This window comes from Oncorhynchus mykiss, chromosome 17 (assembly GCF_013265735.2).
Source record: "Oncorhynchus mykiss isolate Arlee chromosome 17, USDA_OmykA_1.1, whole genome shotgun sequence".
Classification (NCBI taxonomy): Eukaryota; Metazoa; Chordata; class Actinopteri; order Salmoniformes; family Salmonidae; genus Oncorhynchus; species Oncorhynchus mykiss.
Genome location: NC_048581.1, coordinates 32511383 through 32532308, shown reverse-complemented (window position 1 = coordinate 32532308; position 20926 = coordinate 32511383). Strand labels below are relative to the sequence as shown.

Here is a 20926-nt window from a genome sequence, read left to right as displayed (position 1 = left end):
GTAGATTGGTAACAACAACAAGTCAGACACACAGCATTGCTGTGGATGATGTATTGAACCACCCAGGCACATCCAAGATACAGTTGTTATTCTGAACTGAGCTGCAGGACAGGAAGGAAACTGCTCAGTGATTATCACCATGAGGCCATTGGTGATTTTAAATGGCTGTGATGGGAGAGAACTGAGAATGGAGCAACAACATTGTAGTGACTCCACAATAATGACCAAAATTAAGGATAAAAATGTGCAGAATATATACAGAATAGTCCAAAGCACGCAAAGGAATATACTTTTTGGCCTAAATGGAAAGTCTTATGTTTGGGGCTAATCCAACACAACACATCCCTGAGTAATTGCCTCCTTATTGTCAGGCATTGTGGTGGTTGCATCATGGAATGGGTATTCTCGAAGCAAAGACTGGGAAGTTTTCAGGATAAATAGAAACAGGATGGAGCTAATCACAGGCAAAATCCTAGAGGAAAACCTGGTTCATTCTGCTTTCCAACAAACACTGGGAGAGGAATTCACCTTTCAGAAGGACAACCTAAAACACAAGTCTACACTGGAGTTGCTTTACCAAGTTACAGTTTTGACTTAAATCTGCTTGAAAATCTATGGCAAGACTTGAATATGACACCTTGAAAGAGCTTGAAGAATTTTTTAAAGAATAATGGGCACATATTGCGCAATCCAGGTGTGCAGAGCACTTAGAGAATTTACCCAAGAAGACTCACAGCTGTAATTGCTGCCAAAAGTGTTTCTAAGACTATGTGTCTCATGAAAAGAATAAGATAGACTACTACCTGGTCGCATGTAAGAGCAATTGGACTAATAACAACATTGGGATTCATGCTGACCTTTCTTATGTGATTAGATGTATTACAAACTGTGACAGTGTTGAGTTCCAGGATTGGGGTTACTCAATTCAGGAGATCAAAATCATTTTTGTGAATTGACTCAATTGAAATGGAATTGACTGCATTCCAAGTTATAATGGTGTGGTCATGACTCACGGTTACTGCCATACTGGTAGAGCTCCTTGTATGGGTCGATCTGGACAGTGGAGCCGTGTGGGACCTCAGGGAGACGGCCCTCCAGCTCGGTGCTCACCACCAGGTGGTCGTGCTCGTCGACGCCCTTGAACTCCTGCTTGATGGTCAGCCTCTCGTTGCCCGGTAAGAAGGTCACCTCGGCCTGCCTGGAGAACACGCCACCTGGGGGAGGGGGGGGGGGGACAGTTGAGGGTGGTTGTGGGGTAGAAGGGTGTTTGTGTGTGCGTGAGGAGAGATGGTGGTGGGAGAAGGAAAGTGAGAGATAACCAAGTCTCATAGGTTCTCTTCAGCTCCTGAGCACAAATGTAGGATTGTCTTGCCTTACCCAAAAGCTCAACCATTATGTGATGAAACACAAAACCTAGCCGTACTGAAGATCAGCATTTAGGGGCAACTTAATTCTGCATCCTCACCCATACCCTTGAGTATATCCCCCGACTTTTGGTTCTCCCTGGAGCCAACAACATTACACATCAAAGGGGAACATTTTGAAAGAAGTGAAGTCAGCTGGAAGCAATGAGCTGGAGCAACATTTTGAGGCCCGAAAAGCAGGAAAATGCACCGAAAACGGGAACACAGAACAAATTCCCAATAATTTTACCCATCATCGTTCTACCAACAAATCATGGGCTCCCGAGTGGTGCAGTGGTCTAAGGCACTGCATCTCAGTGCAAGAGGCGTGTGTCACTGTAGTCCCTGGTTCAAATCCAGGCCCAAGTGGCCCATCGTCGGCCGGGGTAGGCCGTCATTGTAAATAAGAATTTTTTCTTAATTAACTGACATGCCTTGTTAAATAGAGGTTACATTTTTTTTTTAAACGTCCAAGTGGAAGACTAAAGTGGAGTTCAACTTGTTGAGGAATGTATCAAACATAGAAAGATAGTCCTAATCACTTGGCACAATTCACTTAAACTTCCACGTATACCACTCAAATGGCCAGTAGAGCATGTACTTTCCCTGAGCAAGGAGATTGGCAGTGTCCGAATACCCTTACTTGCGTTCTAAACAGTAGGCAAAGACATTTTATGTATGTGAAATGTCCAAAATGTTGTATGCTTTAAATGCCAGGACGTCATACTCATTTCGGCTTTTAATCTTGTAGAACTCGCTACACACTAGTGAGGAATAGAATCGTCTATCGAGACCAACGTGTGTTTGACAATAGCTGATTTTCACCTGAGGGGACGTGCTGTACCAAAATGAACGAATGGCGGGAATCAACGCAATTGTTCATTAGATGACACATTCTCAGTATGGATGAGCCTAGTATGCTGATATTTGTTGCTTACTGCATTCGATTTTTACTAAACAGCACATTCTTAACAGTGTGTAGTACTATTAGTACACAGTATGCAGTTTAGGTAAATAGTATGTAAGCCAGATTTTGGACATATACAAAAAAAACTGTCATTCAAAGAGAGCAAATAAATCAAACTAATCAAACTTAACTTGAATAAATGTTGACCTAAGCAGCAATCCCACAGCGGTCATTCACACCTGTCTTTGAAGGACATCTCATTAGACCACAGCAAACCAAGTTCCAAGCCCCAGGTGCCTTTGCAACAATGGAAGGAGAAGCAAAACCAAATGCGACCCTATTCACATTAGAAAAGCCTAATGTATTCAAATCACCTGCTGCATTAAAGCAGAAGATCAGAGTTCCCTTCTCATGGACATTCTCCAGGGCAAGGAAGTGTTGAGAAAGACGCTATGAATCAAGGAAGCGAGGAATCACTTTCGTGATTCACCCAATGTCAGCTCTTACCTTAAAACAACTCTTAATGACACAACAATGTGCAAGATAATAGGCGAACCAGCTCTTACCGATGATGCTGAAGCCGTTCTCATAGCCAGGCTGCTCCAGAGCGAAGGCCCAGCCGATGACCCCTCCCAGGGAAGAGAGGGGCTGCAGGGAGGGTCCCAAGCCGGCCGGGATGGTGCTGATGGCCACGTAGGCGCGCCCATCGTTGGCCACCACGTACGAGTGCAGGTCATTGTTGTAAAACTCCAGTGGCGAGGGCGAGTTGCCCACAAACACCCGGCCGCTCACTTTGCCGTTCATCCGCTGGGGCTTACCTGGGTGTGGAATGTAAGGAAATTAACTTAATTTAATTCGATTTTAATTAATATAAGTTCAAATGTAACTGATGTGGGACTGTGTGTCAAGCATTCAGGTTTTCAATTTCATTATGAAATTTTGAATCATTCTAAAACTTTATTTCACATGTTTCATTAACGAAAGGTAGCAGGATAGCCCTAACCCTTATTACACAAATACTGTATGCACTTTGGGTATCGGGTTACTCCTACCTTCAGCCACACAATCCTTGCCGTTGCCATAGAAACCAGGCCTACAGTGGCAGCAGTAGCCATTGGTGTAGTCCTTACAGTCAGCGAAGGACGAGCACTTCTGCCTGTTACTGGCGCATGTCTCAGAACTGTACGCAAACACTGCCGAAAAGAAGACAAACCACATTCTTAGAAAAAATACAATTTTAGAAGAAAAAAAAAGGTGCTGTCTAGAACCTAAAAGGGTTATCCAGCTGTCCCCATAGGAGAAACCTTTGAAGAACCCTACATGGAACCCAAAAGGGTTCTACCTGGAACCAAAAATAGTTTTACCTAGAATCAATAAGGTTTCTCCTATGGGGACAGTGAAATAACCATTTTGGAACCCTTTTTTTCTAAGATTGTAATTTCATTGGAGCTCTTGTTTGCTACAAAATACTTTAGTAGGCCGGTTAAACAAAGAAGCATGGCCAAAGACTAAGGAGCACAAAACAAAGCAGCATGCCTTGCCCTAACCGCACACACAGAACTAACATCAACAACATGCATGATAGTCTATCATGGTTGAGGGTTGAGGAGAAACGTACTTCTTCTCTTCTAGTCTTTTTAAGAAAAGTGTGTGTTGAAAATGCCTAACCAATTGTATAATCTATTTGCATACACTTCAAACAGACGTACAGTGCCTTGCGAAAGTATTCGGCCCCCTTGAACTTTGCGACCTTTTGCCACATTTCAGGCTTCAAACATAAAGATATAAAACTGTATTTTTTTGTGAAGAATCAACAACAAGTGAGACACAATCATGAAGTGGAACGACATTTATTGGATATTTCAAACTTTTTTAACAAATCAAAAACTGAAAAATTGGGTGTGCAAAATTATGTTTGGGTGTGCAAAATTATGTTTATGTTTGAACCATTCCATTGTAGACTTTGCTTTATGTTTTGGATCATTGTCTTGTTGGAGGACAAATCTCCGTCCCAGTCTCAGGTCTTTTGCAGACTCCATCAGGTTTTCTTCCAGAATGGTCCTGTATTTGGCTCCATCCATCTTCCCATCAATTTTAACCAATAATCAATCTTCCCTGTCCCTGCTGAAGAAAGGCAGGCCCAAACCATGATGCTGCCACCACCATGTTTGACAGTGGGGATGGTGTGTTCAGCTGTGTTGCTTTTATGCCAAACATAACGTTTTGCATTGTAGCCAAAAAGTTCAATTTTGGTTTCATCTGGTTTCATTTCATCTGACCAGAGTACCTTCTTCCACATGTTTGGTGTGTCTCCCAGGTGGCTTGTGGCAAACTTTAAACAACACTTTTTATGGATATCTTTAAGAAATGGCTTTCTTCTTGCCACTCTTCCATAAAGGCCAGATTTGTGCAATATACGACTGATTGTTGTCCTATGGACAGAGTCTCCCACCTCAGCTGTAGATCTCTGCAGTTCATCCAGAGTGATCATGGGCCTCTTGGCTGCATCTCTGATCAGTCTTCTCCTTGTATGAGCTGAAAGTTTAGAGGGACGGCTAGGTCTTGGTAGATTTGCAGTGGTCTTGTCATGTTGTGTCTTGTCTCTGTCCTTTCCCTTCACCCTGTCTCCCTCTGCTGGTCGTTGTTAGGTTACCTTTTCTCCCCCGCTTTCCCCCAGCTGTCCCTTGTCTCCTCTAACTACCCATTCACCCCGTTCCCCACCTGTTCCCTTTTTCCCTCTGATTAGGTCCCTATATCTCTCTCTGTTTCTGCTCCTGTCCTTGTCGGATTCTTGTTTGTTTGTGTTTCATGCCTGAGCCAGACTATCGTCATGTTTGCTGTAACCTTGTCCTGTCCTGTCGGAATCTGCCGGTCTATCTGAGCCTACCTATGTTTGGTTATTAAAGAAGCTCTGTTTAAGTTAGTTCGCTTTTGGGTCCTCATTCACTCACCATAACAGAAGAATCCGACCAAGAATGGACCCAGCGACTTCGGATCCTCTCCACTCAGCCGTCGGGATCCAGGGAGCGATGCTAGGCAGACACGAGCAGGAAGTGTCTGCTGCTCGACATGCCGTTGAGACCCTGGCCACCCAAGTCTCCAACCTCACAGAACAGGTTCACCATCTCCGCCTCGATCCACCGGCCACTTCCAGGGCTTTCGAATCTCCGGAGCCCAGAATCAATAACCCGCCGTGTTACTCTGGGGAGCCCACTGAATGCCGCTCGTTCCTCACCCAGTGTGATATTGTGTTTTCTCTCCAGCCCAACACTTACTCCAGGAGCACTGCTCGTGTCGCCTACGTCATATCTCTCCTTATTGGACGGGCTCGTGAATGGGGCACGGCAATCTGGGAGGCAAGGGCTGAGTGTACTAACCAGTATCAGGACTTTAAGGAGGAGATGATACGGGTTTTTGATCGATCTGTTTTTGGGGAGGAGGCTTCCAGGGCCCTGTCTTCCCTATGTCAAGGCAATCGATCCATAACAGACTACTCTATTGAGTTTCGCACTCTTGCTGTCTCCAGTGGCTGGAACGAGCCGGCCTTGCTCGCTCGTCTTCTGGAGGGTCTCCGCGCAGAGGTAAAGGATGAGATTCTCTCCCGGGAGGTTCCTTCCAGCGTGGATTCCTTGATTGAACTCGCTATTCGCATTGAGCGACGGTTTGATCTTCGTCACCGAGCTCGTGGAAAGGAGCTCGCGCTCTCCGTCGCCCCCCTCTCCGCATCACTACCATCTTCCTCTGCCGGCTCGGGTGCTGAGCCCATGCAGCTGGGAGGTATCCGCATCTCGACTAAGGAGAGGGAACGGAGAATCACCAACCGCCTCTGTCTCTATTGCGGTTCCGCTGGTCATTTTGTCACTTCATGTCCAGTAAAAGGCCAGAGCTCGTCAGTAAGCGGAGGGCTACTGGTGAGCGCTACTACTCCTGTCTCTTCTTCAAGATCCTGCACTACCTTGTCGGTCCATCTACGCTGGACCGGTTCGTCTGCTTCCTGCAGTGCCTTAATAGACTCTGGGGCGGAGGGCTGTTTTATGGACGAGACCTGGGCTCGGGAACATGACATTCCTCTCAGACAGTTAAAGGAGCCCACGGCCTTGTTCGCCCTGGATGGTAGTCCTCTCCCCAGGATTCAGCGTGAGACGCTACCTTTAACCCTCACTGTTTCTGGTAATCATAGTGAAACCATTTCTTTTTTAATTTTTCGTTCACCTTTTACACCTGTTGTTTTGGGCCATCCCTGGCTAGTTTGTCATAATCCTTCCATTAATTGGTCTAGTAATTCTATCCTCTCCTGGAACGTCTCTTGTCATGTGAAATGTTTAATGTCTGCTATCCCTCCTGTTTCCTCTGTCTCTTCTTCACAGGAGGAGCCTGGTGATTTGACAGGGGTGCCGGAGGAATATCACGATCTGCGCACGGTGTTCAGTCGGTCCAGGGCCACCTCTCTTCCTCCACACCGGTCGTATGATTGTAGTATTGATCTCCTTCCGGGAACCACCCCCCCCCGGGGTAGACTATACTCTCTGTCGGCTCCCGAACGTAAGGCTCTCGAAGATTATTTGTCTGTAGCTCTTGACGCCGGTACCATAGTCCCCTCCTCCTCTCCCGCCGGAGCGGGGTTTTTTTTTGTCAAGAAGAAGGACGGGTCTCTGCGCCCCTGCATAGATTATCGAGGGCTGAATGACATAACAGTGAAGAATCGTTATCCGCTTCCTCTTATGTCTTCAGCCTTCGAGATCCTGCAGGGAGCCAGGTTTTTCACTAAGTTGGACCTTCGTAACGCTTACCATCTCGTGCGCATCAGGGAGGGGGACGAGTGGAAGACGGCGTTTAACACTCCGTTAGGGCACTTTGAATACCGGGTTCTTCCTTTCGGCCTCGCTAACGCTCCAGCTGTCTTTCAGGCATTAGTCAATGATGTCCTGAGAGACATGCTGAACATCTTTGTTTTCGTCTACCTTGACGATATCCTGATTTTTTCACCGTCACTCCAGATTCATGTTCAGCACGTTCGACGTGTCCTCCAGCGCCTTTTAGAGAATTGTCTTTTTGTGAAGGCTGAGAAGTGCACTTTTCATGCCTCCTCCGTCACATTTCTCGGTTCTGTTATTTCCGCTGAAGGCATTAAGATGGATCCCGCTAAGGTCCAAGCTGTCATTGATTGGCCCGTCCCTAAGTCACGCGTCGAGCTGCAGCGCTTTCTCGGCTTCGCGAACTTCTATCGTCGTTTCATCCGTAATTTCGGTCAGGTGGCAGCTCCTCTCACAGCCCTTACTTCTGTCAAGACGTGCTTTAAGTGGTCCGTTTCCGCCCAGGGAGCTTTTGATCTCCTCAAGAATCGTTTTACATCCGCTCCTATCCTTGTTACACCTGACGTCTCTAGACAGTTCGTTGTCGAGGTTGACGCGTCAGAGGTGGGCGTGGGAGCCATTCTTTCTCAGCGCTCCCTCTCTGACGACAAGGTCCACCCATGCGCGTATTTTTCTCATCGCCTGTCGCCGTCGGAACGTAACTATGATGTGGGTAACCGCGAACTGCTCGCCATCCGGTTAGCCCTAGGCGAATGGCGACAGTGGTTGGAGGGGGCGACCGTTCCTTTTGTCGTTTGGACTGACCATAGGAACCTTGAGTACATCCGTTCTGCCAAACGACTTAATGCGCGTCAGGCGCGTTGGGCGCTGTTTTTCGCTCGTTTCGAGTTCGTGATTTCTTATCGTCCGGGCTCTAAGAACACCAAGCCTGATGCTTTGTCTCGTCTCTTCAGTTCTTCAGTAGCCTCCACTGACCCCGAGGGGATTCTCCCTGAGGGGCGTGTTGTCGGGTTGACTGTCTGGGGAATTGAGAGGCAGGTAAAACAAGCGCTCACTCACACTCCGTCGCCGCGCGCTTGTCCTAGGAACCTTCTTTTCGTTCCCGTTCCTACTCGTCTGGCCGTTCTTCAGTGGGCTCACTCTGCCAAGTTAGCCGGCCACCCTGGCGTTCGGGGTACGCTTGCTTCCATTCGCCAGCGTTTTTGGTGGCCCACCCGGGAGCATGACACGCGTCGTTTCGTGGCTGCTTGTTCGGTCTGCGCGCAGACTAAGTCCGGTAACTCTCCTCCTGCCGGCCGTCTCAGGCCGCTTCCTATTCCCTCTCGACCGTGGTCTCACATCGCCTTAGATTTTGTCACCGGACTGCCTTCGTCAGCGGGGAAGACTGTTATTCTTACGGTTGTCGATAGGTTCTCTAAGGCGGCTCATTTCATTCCCCTTGCTAAGCTTCCTTCTGCTAAAGAGACGGCACAAATCATCATCGAGAACGTTTTCAGAATTCATGGCCTTCCGTCAGACGTCGTTTCGGACAGAGGTCCGCAATTCACGTCTCAATTTTGGAGGGAGTTTTGCCGTTTGATTGGGGCTTCCGTCAGTCTCTCTTCCGGCTTTCACCCCCAGTCTAACGGTCAAGCAGAACGGGCCAATCAGACTATTGGTCGCATCTTACGCAGTCTTTCTTTTCGCAACCCTGCGTCTTGGTCAGAACAGCTCCCCTGGGCAGAATACGCCCACAACTCGCTTCCTTCGTCTGCGACCGGGCTATCTCCTTTTCAGAGTAGCCTCGGGTACCAGCCTCCGCTGTTCTCATCTCAGTTCGCCGAGTCCAGCGTCCCCTCCGCTCAGGCTTTTGTCCAACGTTGCGAGCGCACCTGGAAGAGGGTCAGGTCTGCACTTTGCCGTTATAGGGCGCAGACTGTGAGGGCTGCTAATAAGCGTAGAACTAAGAGTCCTAGATATTGTCGCGGTCAGAGAGTTTGGCTCTCCACTCAGAACCTTCCCCTTAAGACGGCTTCTCGCAAGTTGACCCCGCGGTTCATTGGTCCGTTCCGTATTTCTCGGGTCATTAATCCTGTCGCAGTTCGACTTCTTCTTCCGCGATACCTTCGTCGCGTCCACCCGGTCTTCCATGTCTCCTGTATTAAGCCCGTTCTTCGCGCCCCCGCTCGTCTTCCCCCCCCCCCCCCCATCCTTGTCGAGGGCGCACCCATCTACAGGGTCCGCAGGATTTTGGACATGCGTCCTCGGGGCCGTGGTCACCAGTACCTTGTCGATTGGGAGGGGTACGGTCCTGAGGAGAGGAGTTGGGTTCCCTCTCGGGACGTGCTGGACCGTGCGCTGATCGAGGATTTCCTCCGTTGCCGCCAGGTTTCCTCCTCGAGTGCGCCAGGAGGCGCTCGGTGAGTGGGGGGGTACTGTCATGTTGTGTCTTGTCTCTGTCCTTTCCCTTCACCCTGTCTCCCTCTGCTGGTCGTTGTTAGGTTACCTTTTCTCCCCCGCTTTCCCCCAGCTGTCCCTTGTCTCCTCTAACTACCCATTCACCCCGTTCCCCACCTGTTCCCTTTTTCCCTCTGATTAGGTCCCTATATCTCTCTCTGTTTCTGCTCCTGTCCTTGTCGGATTCTTGTTTGTTTGTGTTTCATGCCTGAGCCAGACTATCGTCATGTTTGCTGTAACCTTGTCCTGTCCTGTCGGAATCTGCCGGTCTATCTGAGCCTACCTATGTTTGGTTATTAAAGAAGCTCTGTTTAAGTTAGTTCGCTTTTGGGTCCTCATTCACTCACCATAACAGGTCTGATACTCCTTCCATTTCAATATTATCGCTTGCACAGTGCTCCTTGGGATGTTTAAAGCTTGGGAAATCTTTTTGTATCTAAATCCGGCTTTAAACTTCTTCACAACAGTATCTCGGACCTGCCTGGTGTGTTCCTTGTTCTTCATGATGCTCTCTGCGCTTTTAACGGACCTCTGAGACTATCACAGTGCAGGTGCATTTATACGGAGACTTGATTACACACAGGTGGATTGTATTTATCATCATTAGTCATTTAGGTCAACATTGGATCATTCAGAGATCCTCACTGAACTTCTGGAGAGAGTTTGCTGCACTGAAAGTAAAGGGGCTGAATAATTTTGCACGCCCAATTTTTCAGTTTTTGATTTGTTAAAAAACAGTTTTATATCTTTATGTTTGAAGCCTGGAATGTGGCAAAAGGTCGCAAAGTTCAAGGGGGCCGAAAACTTTCGCAAGGCACTGTACATTCGGAAAGTATTCAGACCCCTTGACTTTTTCCATATTTTGTTAAGTTACAGCATTATTCTAAAAGTGATTATATGCCAATCAATCTACACGCAATACCCCATAACAACAAAGCAAAAACAGGTTTTCAGAAATTTGTGCAAATTTATAAAAACAAAAAAACACAAATACCTTATTTACATAAGCATTCAGACCCTTTGCTATGAGACTAGAAATTGAGCTCAGGTGCATCCTGTTTCCATTGATCATCCTTGAGATGTTTCTAAAACTTGGAGTACACCTGTGGTAAATTCAATTGATTGATAGGATTTGGAAAGGCACACAACTGTCTATATATATATTTTTTTCACCTTTATTTAACCAGGTAGGCCAGTTGAGAACAAGTTCTCATTTACAACTGCGACCTAGCCAAGATAAAGCAAAGCAGTGCAACACAAACAACACAGAGTTACACATCGGATAAACAAACGTACAGTCAAATAACACAATAGAAAGGTCTATACACAGTGTGTGCAAATGTAGTAAGATTACGGAGGGAAGGCAATAAATAGGCCATAGTGGCGAAATAATTACAATTTAGCAATTAAACACTGGAGTGATATATGTGCAGAGGATGAATCTGCAAGTAGAGATATTGGGGTGCAAAGGCAAAATAATAAATAACAATATGGGGATGAGGTAGTTGAGTGGGCTATTTACAGATGGGCTGTGTACAGGTTCAATGATCGGTAAGCTGCTGTGACAGCTGATGCTTAAAGTTAGTGAGGGAGAGCTTCAGTGATTTTTGCAATTCGTTGCAGTCATTAGCAGCAGAGAACTGGAAGGAAAGGCGGCCAAAGAAGGAGTTGGCTTTGGGGATGTATAGTGAAATATACCTGCTGGAGCGCGTGATACGGGTGGGTGCTGCTATGGTGACCAGTGAGCTGAGATAAGGCGGGGTTTAACCTAGCAAAGACTTATAGACGACCTGGAGCCAGTGGGTTTGGCGATGAATATGAAGCGAGGGCCAGCCAACGAGAGAGCATACATGTCGCAGTGGTGGGTAGTATATTGAGCTCTGGTGACGAAACTACATCCAATTTGCTGCATAGAGAGTTGGAGGCTATTTTGTGCATGACATCGCTGAAGTCAAGGATCAGCAGGATTTACGAGGGTATGTTTGGCAGCATGAATGAAGGATGCTTTGTTGCGAAATAGGAAGCCAATTCTAGATTTAATTTTGGATTGGAGATGCTTAATGTGAGTCTGGAATGAGAGTTTTACAGTCTAACCAGACACATAGGTATTTGTAGTTGTCCACATATTCTAAGTCAGAACTGTCCAGAGTAGTGATGCCAGACGGGCGGGCGGGTGCAGGCAGCAATCGGTTGAAGAGCATGTATTTAGTTTTACTTGCATTTAAGAGCAGTTGGAGGCCACGGAAGTGGAGTGTTGTATGGCATTGAAGCTCACCTGGAGGGTTGTTAACACAGTGTCCAAAGAAGGGCCAGAAGTATACAGAATGGTGTCGTCTGCGTAGAGGTGGATCAGAGAATCACCAGCAGCAAGAGCAACATCATTGATGTATACAGAGAAAAGACTTGGCCTGAGAATTGAGCCCTGTGGCACCCCCATAGAGACTGCCAGAGGTCCAGACAACAGGCCCTCCAATTTGACACACTGAACTCTATATGAGAAGTAGTTGGTGAACCAGGCGAGGCAGTCATTTGAGAAACCAAGGCTGTTGAGTCTGCCGATAAGAATGTGGTGACTGACAGAGTGGAAAGCCTTGGCCAGGTCGATGAAGACGGCTGCACAGTATCGTCTTTTATCGATGGCAGTTATGATATTGTTTAGGACCTTGAGTGTGGCTGAGGTGCACCCATGACCAGCTCGGAAACCAGAATGCATAGCGGAGAAGGTACAGTCGGATTCGAAATGGTCAGTGATCTGTTTGTTAACTTGGCTTTTGAAGACTTTAGAAAGGCAGGCTAGGATAGATATAGGTCTGCAACAGTTTGGGTCTAGAGTGTCTCCCACTTTGAAGAAGGGAATGACCGCGGCAGCTTTCCAATCTTTAGGGATCTCAGACAATACGAAAGAGAGGTTGAACAGTCTAGTAATAGGGGTTGCAACAAATGCGGCGGAAAATTTTAGAAAGAGAAGGTCCAGATTGTCTAGCCCAGCTGATTTGAAGGGGTCCAGATTTTGCAGCTCTTTCAGAACATCAGCTATCTGGAGTTGGGTGAAGGAGAAATGGGGGAGTTGCTGTGGGGGGTGCAGAGCTGTTGACCGGGGTAGGGGTAGCCGGGTGTAAAGCATGGCCAGCCATAGAAAAATCCTTATTGAAATTCTCGATTATCGTAGATTTATCGGTGGTGACAGTGTTTCCCAGCCTCAGTGCAGTGGGCAGCTGGGAGGAGGTGCTCTTATTCTCCATGGACTTTACAGTGTCCCAGAACTTTTGGGGGTTTGTGCTACAGGATGCAAATTTCCTTTGAAAAAGCTAGCTTTGCTTTCCTAACTTCTTGTGTATATTGGTTCCTAACTTGCCTGAAAAGTTGAATATCGTGGGGGCTATTCAATGCTAATGCAGTACGCCACAGGATGTTTTTGTGCTGGTCAAGGGCAGTCAAGTCTGAAGTGAACCAAGGGCTGTTCTTAGTTCTACATTTTTTTGAATGGGGCATGCTTATTTAAGATGGTGAGGAAAGCACTTTTAAAGAATAACCATTTACAAAATACTGATGGAATGAGGTCAATATCCTTCCAGGATACCCAGGCCAGGTCGATTAGAAAGGCCTGCTCGCTGAAGTGTTTTAGGGAGCGTTTGACAGCGATGAGGGGTGGTCGTTTGACCGCAGATCCATTACGGACGCAGGCAATGAGGCAGTGATCGCTGAGATCCTGGTACAAGACAGCAGAGCTGTATTTAGTGGGCAGGTTGGTCAGGATTATATCTATGACGGTGCCCGTGTTTACGGATTTAGGGTTGCACCTGGTAGGTTCCATGATAATTTGTGTGAGAATGAGGGCATCTAGTTTAGATTGTAGGGTGGCCGAGGTGTTAAGCATATCCCAGTTTAGGTCACCTAACAGTACAAACTCTGAAGATAAATGGGGGGCAATTAATTAATATATGGTGTCCAGGGCACCGCTGGGGGCTGAGGGGGGTCTATAACAAGCAGTAAGAGACTTATTTCTGGAAAGGTGGATTTTTAAAAGTAGAAGCTCAAACAGTTTAGGCACAGACCTGAATAGCATGATAGAACTGCAGGCTATCTCTGCAGTAGATTGCAACTCCACCACCTTCGGCAGTTCTATCTTGGTGGAAAATGTGGTAATTGGTCCGAATTTTTGGTGGCCTTCCTATGCTAGGATTCAGACACGGCTAGGACATCAGGGATGGCAGAATGTGCTAAAGCAGTGAATAAAACAAACTTAGGGAGGAGGCTTCTGATGTTAACATGCATGAAACCAAGGCTTTTACGGTTACAGAAGTCAACAAATGATAGTGCCTGGGGAATAGGAGTGGAATAGAAGATACCATAGTTGACACTGCATGTCAGAGCAAAAACCAAGCCATGAGATCGAAGGAATTTTCACTCCAATAGAGCTCCAAGACAGGATTGTGACGAGGCACAGATCTGGGGAAGGGTACCAAAAAATATCTCCAGCATTGAAGGTCCCCAAGAACATCATTCTTAAATGGAAGAAGTTTGGAACCAACAAGACTCATCCTAGAGCTGGCCAAACTGGTCACTCTGCCAGACAGAAGCCACTCCTCAGTAAAAGGCACATGACAGCCCTCTTGAAGATTAACGAAGGGCACCTACAGGACTTTCAGACCATGAGAAACAAGATTATCTGGTCTGATGAAACCAAGATTGAACTCTTTGGCCTGAATGCCAAGTAGGAATGTCTGAAGGAAACCTGGCACCATCCCTATGGTGAAGCATGGTGGTAGCACCATCATGCTGTGGGGATGTTTTTCAGCGGCAGGGACTGAGGTAAGATGAACGGAGCAAAGTACTAAAAGATCCTCGATGAAAACCTTGCTCCAGAGTGCTCAGGACCTCAGACTGGGGCGAAGGTTCACCTTCCAACAGGACAATGACCCTAAGCACACAGCCAAGACAACGGAGAAGTGGCTTTGGGACAAGTCTTTGAACATCTTTGAATGAATATCTCTAGAGAGACCTGAAAATAGCTGTGCAGCGACGCTCCCCATTCAACCTGACAGCGCTTGAGAGGACCTGCAGAGAAGAATGGGAGAAACTCCCCAAATACAGGTGTGCCAAGCTTGTAGTGTCATACCCAAGAAGACTTGAGTCTGTAATTACTGCCAAAGGTGCTTCAACAAACTACTGAGTAAAGGGTCTGAAAACCTATGTAAATGTGATATTTCAGTTTTATCTTTTAAATAAATGTGCAAAAATGTCTAAAAACATGTTTGTGCTTTGTCATTATGGTGTATTATGTGTAGATTGATGAGGGGAAAAAACAATTTCATCAATTTTAGAATAAGGCTGTAATGTAACAAAATATGCAAAAAGTCTGAATACTTTCCGAATGCACTATACATACCCCACCAGAGTTTCTTCACGTTACCCAAACCAAAAACAGATTTAATGCGTCGCTCAGAATGCTCTGCCTCCAGAGGTTACTCAGGCAAAACCTGAGCTGTAATTTTTTTTTTTTATGTATCACAGTGCCTCTCCTCTTTCTAAACATCGAATTTAACTGTACTGTATGAATATGAATAGTGTGTAAATAGTATTTTTGTCTTTCCTATATATAACTTATTTCTTTAATTTTTTTAAATTTAATGTAATATCTTATGTTGTTCTTGTCTATACCTGTTTGGTACTTTGTCATGTATTTGTATGTTTTATGTGGACCCCAGGAAGCGTAGCTGCTGCATGTGCAGTAGCTAACAGAGATCCTAATAAACTAAACTAAACTAAACCAATGTTTATGTCATGGCAGTCTTGACTGTTTCTATTTCAGACACAGATTCAATTGGTGTTGTTTCTTTCATGGGTTACCATCAACATCAAGGGCATCATCTTCATCCACGACCACCACCTGTGGGGTTTGAGGCTGGTAGCGGGGTGGCTGCAGCTGGGCAGGCTGGACCGGCTCAGGGTATCTGGTCTGGACTGTCTCAGGGTACCTGTTCTGGACCGGCTCAGGGTAGCTGGTCTGGACTGTCTCAGGGTACCTGTTCTGGACCGGCTCAGGGTAGCTGGTCTGGACCGGCTCAGGGTAGCTGGTCTGGACCGGCTCAGGGTAGCTGGTCTGGACCGGCTCAGGGTAGCTGGTCTGGACCGGCTCAGGGTAGCTGGTCTGGACCGGTTCAGGGTACCTGGGCTGGGGCGACTCAGGGACAACAGGGTATCTGGGCTGGTACTGGACCGGGTAGACAGTTGGGGGCAGCTCCGGCTCAGGTGTCTCCTCTTCCTCCTCGTGCTCATAGGGAGGGAAATCAATCTCCTGTTGTTCTCCATTGTTTCTGGGTGGAGACTCTGACACCGGCTCCACCTGCCCAACTGCCACGCCCTCCTCCGGGGACAGGTTGGTGACCAGGCCTGGGGTGATGGAGGAGAAGAACGGGGAGGTGCCGATCTCGTACACCCACACACCACGCCTGCCTGAGTTGGTCTCCCTAGCGGGAGACAGAATGCATCATTATGAGACCTGCCTCTATGAAGAAGCTTTATGCATATGTCAGGGTATATGTAATCATTACATAATTACCATAATGCAATGTAACTATGCAAATACCAGTTCAAAACATAATGACAGAAACCTAACCAAGTTTTCTATGAACAACACTTACTAAGCCTATGTAAAGTTCTTGGAGCATCTGGAAGCACACTACAGAAATCCAATCAATCATCCAATCAATCAATCAACCAATCAATCAACCAACCCAACCAACACCAACCAATCAACTTACTCGGAGAGCTGTCTGACGGACGCCTCGTCGTCGGTGGCGATGCGGTAGTAGGGCCCCTGGCTGCTGCTCCAGCTGAACCAGGCCTGAACCAGGCCCTGGCTGAAACCGGCTTGAACTGGTACGCTCTGGCCCGCCACAGGCGTGGAGATGTACTGCAGCCCCTCCCTGGGGTAGAACAAGATGGCATAGGAGGCGGACGCCATGGACGCCACCACCAGCTGGAACGTGTTTCTCTACATGGTAGAAAGAAAAGGTAGAAGTGGGACACTGAGTCCTAGCACCCTATTACTTATTTTGTGCACTACCTTTGAGTTTGGCTTGAGAGAGTGAACTAAATATGTAACAAAAAAAATCTATGTAGCCCACCATAAAAACTGCAAACACAGTTGGAAGGACTATGTAGCCATGTGTAACAATACTCTAACTATACTGTACCTGCAACTACATTGTACAATGTATGGGTTTTAGGCAACTTCATATTAGGTGGATAGAAAAGATGGTGTCAAATTATAATTTCAAATGCTATCCATATCAACGTTGCATTAAAACAAGTTTATCAACAGTTCAATATATCCAATGACATATTTTAAAAGACATAAAATGAATATGACCCTATCTAGGCCAATCTATGAGGGTTCTCCTTACCTTTCTGTCCAGCCCATCTCCTCGACCATGCTCGCCGTGCGCCGCCACGTTCTCCCATGTGATGATTAAGGCGTGGGTGGGCTTGATCTCATCGTCCTGAGGGAATGCCTGGCTGATGTGGTCAATGGTCCGGAGAAGCACGGAGGGCCTGCTGTCCTGCCGGTAGTACACCTTCCCCACTCCGTCGCTGTTGTCCAGATCTCCGAGGAAAATCGCTATCATTCCGAAGCTGGCAGGCATCTTTCCCAGGTACTCGGACTCCACCTTAGGTTCTTCTACTGCCAGAAAGCCATTGGTGTTGATCTGGGATTGGAATATCACAAATGTGTTATCAGCAAAGACATGAATGATCATTTTTTGGCAGAATTTTCTGCAACTTCAAGATTTTCTCATAACGCCAAATAGGTTTTTGGATAATGATGTTTTTGAACCACAATGTGGTTGAAGTCACAACTGTCAATGTCCATGATACAATCGGAGATCCTGTCACTTTTTACCCCAAAACTGCTGGGAATGACCGGCTGTTGGGTTCAGAAAGTACATTTTATCATGATGACTTCTTCTAGAATTGAAATCGTAGGAATTTTGACAATGTGAAGCAATTGTAGCTATGAAAATATGCTCAAGTGAACCCTCTCCTGCTGCAAACTCGGTTAAGTAAATATCTGGTTTTCCAGCACGGTCAGGGTCCTCGTGAAAATAGTTGCCCAGTAAATCTTAACATGCCATGACACCTCCTTCACATTAGTTAAGGCTTTCTCCCCTCCCCCCAGGGAACATGGAGTATCTTTCTCCCCCTGTTGTGAAAGATGTCTGAGGTTCCCCTACTGATCTAGGATCAGTTTATTCTAGAGCAGACCTTATAAATGTGATATGGTTCACCTACTGATCTAGGAGCAGTTCAACCTGGACAAGGCCTGACTGCTTTATTTATACACTACATGACCAAAAGTATGTGGACACCTGCTTGTCGAACATCTCATTTCAAAATCATAGGCATTAATATTGAGTTGGTCCCCCCTTTGCTGCTATAACAGCCTCAAATCTTCTAGAAAGGCTTTCTACTAGATGTTGGAACATTGCTGCAGTTTCCAGTCAGTCATAAGAGCATTAGTGAGGTCGGGTACTGATATTGGGCGATTAGTCAGTGTTCCAATTCATCCCAAAGGTGTTCGATGGGGTTGAGGTCAAGGCTCGTTGCAGCCCAGTCAAGTTCTTCCACACCGATCTCGACAAAACATTTCTGTATGGACCTCGCTTTGTGCACGAGGGCATTGTCATGCTGAAACAGAAAAGGGCCTTCCCCAAACTATTGCCACAAAGTTGGAAACACAGAATCATTTAGAATGTCATTGTATGCTGTACCTTCACTGGAACTAAGGGGCCTAGCCAGATCCATGAAAAACATCCCCAGACCATTATTCCTCCTCCACCAAACTTTACATTTTGGTGCTGGCATCCACCAAACCCAGATTCGTCCGTTGGACTGCCAGATGGTGATGCGTGATTAATTACTGCAGAGAATACGTTTCCACTGCTCCAGAGTCCAATGGCGGCGAGCTTTACACCACTCCAGCCAATGCTTGGCATTGTGCATGATCTTAGGCTTGTGTGTGGCTGCTCGGCCATGGAAACCCATTTCATGAAGTGACCAACCTACAGTTCTTGTGCTAACGTTGCTTCCAGAGGCAGTTTGGAACTTGGTAGTGAGTGTTGCAACCGAAGACAGTCGATTTTACGTGCTGCATCATTCGACGGTCCCGTTCTGTGAACTTGTGTGGCCTATCACTTCACGGCTGAGCCGTTGTTGCTCCTAGACATTTCCACTCCACAATAACAGCACTTACAGTTGACCGGGGCAGCTCTGGCAGAAATTTGACGAACTGACTTGTTGGAAAGTTGGCATCCTATGATGGTGCCACGTTCGAAAGTCACTGAGCTCTTCAGTAAGGCCATTCTATTGCCGATGTTTGTCTGTGGCAGCGGTTCTCAATCCTGGTCCTGGGGGCCCAAAGGGGTACACATTTGTATTTTTGCTTTAGCACTACAAACCTGATTCAAATCATCAAACCCTCATGATGAGTTGATAATTTGAATCAGCTGTGTAGTGCTAGGGCAAAAACAAAAATGTCCCCAGGACCAGGATTGAGAACCAGTGGTCTATGGAGATTGCATGGCTCTGTGCTCGATAGTATACACATCTCAGCAACGGGTGTGGCTGAAATAGCCAAATCAACTAATTTGAAGGGTTTTCCACATACTTTTTTGCCCAACTGTATATACAAAAGTATTTAGTCAGCCACCAATTGTACAAGTTCTCCCACTTAAAAAGATGAGAGAGGCCTGTAATCTTCATCATAGGTACACTTCAACTATGACAGACAAAATGAGAAAAAAAATCCAGAAAATCACATTGTAGGATTTTTAATGAATTTATTAGCAAATTATGGTGGAAAATAAGTATTTGGTCACCTACAAACAAGCAAGATTTCTGGCTCTCACAGACCTGTAATTTCTTCTTTAAGAGGCTCCTCTGTCCTCCACCTGTATTAATGGCACCTGTTTGAACTTGTTATCAGTATAAAAGACACCTGTCCACAACCTCAAACAGTCACACTCCAAACTCCACTATGGCCAAGACCAAAGATCTGTCAAAGGACACCAGAAACAAAATTGTAGATCTGCACAAGGCTTGGAAGACTGAATCTGTAATAGGTAAGCAGCTTGGTTTGAAGAAATCAACTGTGGGAGCAATTATTAGGAAATGGAAGACATACAAGACCACTGATAATCTCCATCGATCTGGGCCTCCACGCAATATCTCACCACGTGGGGTCAAAATGATCACAAGAACGGTGAGCAAAAATCCCAGAACCACAGGGGGGACCTAGTGAATGACCTGCAGAGAGCTGGGACCAAAGTAACAAAGCCTACCATCAGTAACACACTACGCCGCCAGGGACCCAAATCCTGCAGTGCCAGACGTGTCCCCCTGCTTAAGCCAGTACATGTCCAGGCCCGTCTGAAGTTTGCTAGAGAGCATTTGGATGATCCAGAAGAAGATTGGGAGAATGTCATATGGTCAGATGAAACCAAAATATAACTTTTTTGATAAAAACTCAACTCATTGTGTTTGGAGGACAAAGAATGCTGAGTTGCATCCAAAGAACACCATACCTACTGTGAAGCATGGGGTTGGAAACATCATACATTGAGGCTGTTTTTCTGCAAAGGGACCAGGATGACTGATCCGTGTAAAGGAAAGAATGAATGGGGCCATGTATTGTGAGATTTTGAGTGAAAACCTCCTTCCATCAGCAAGGGCATTGAGGATGAAACGTGGCTGGGTCTTTCAGCATGACAATGATCCCAAACACACCGCCCGGGCAACGAAGGAGTGGCTTCGTAAGAAGCATTTCAAGGTCCTGGAGTGGCCTAGCCAGTCTCCAGATCTCAACCCCATAGAAAATCTTTGGAGGGAGTTGAAAGTCTGTGTTGCCCAGCAACAGCCCCAAAACATCACTGCTCTAGAGGAGATCTGCATGGAGGAATGGGCCAAAATACCAGCAACAGTGTGTGAAAACCTTGTGAAGACTTACAGAAAACGTTTGACCTCTGTCATTGCCAACAAAGGGTATGTAACAAAGTATTGAGATAAACTTTTGTTATTGACCAAATACTTATTTTCCACCATAATTTGCAAATAAATTCATCAAAAATCCTACAAATGTGATTTTCTGGAATTTTTTTTTCTCATTTGGTCTGTCATAGTTGAAGTGTACAGGCTTCTCTCATCTTTTTAAGTGGGAGAACTTGCACAATTGGTGGCTGACTAAATACTTTTTTGCCCCACTGTACAATGCTTTCGGAAGGTATTCAGACCCCTTCTGTTTTTCAACATTTTGATCCAAATCAAATCAAATTTTATTTGTCAAATGCACTGAATACAACAGGTGT

At 46.3% G+C, this 20926-nt stretch overlaps 1 protein-coding gene across 1 annotated transcript in view; it reads right to left on the bottom strand.

The window, feature by feature from the left end:
• Positions 1-20926, bottom strand: part of LOC110493748 (nidogen-1) — a 61465-nt gene that overhangs the window by 28202 nt on the left and 12337 nt on the right. Inside the window, exons 2-7 of the mRNA XM_036949746.1 lie at positions 16970-17272; positions 16325-16557; positions 15411-16030; positions 3363-3503; positions 2877-3128; positions 1014-1214 (exon numbers count right to left, since the gene is read on the bottom strand). Coding sequence (XP_036805641.1) covers positions 1014-1214; positions 2877-3128; positions 3363-3503; positions 15411-16030; positions 16325-16557; positions 16970-17272 — 1750 coding nt within the window. The remainder of the gene's footprint in view (positions 1-1013; positions 1215-2876; positions 3129-3362; positions 3504-15410; positions 16031-16324; positions 16558-16969; positions 17273-20926) is intronic.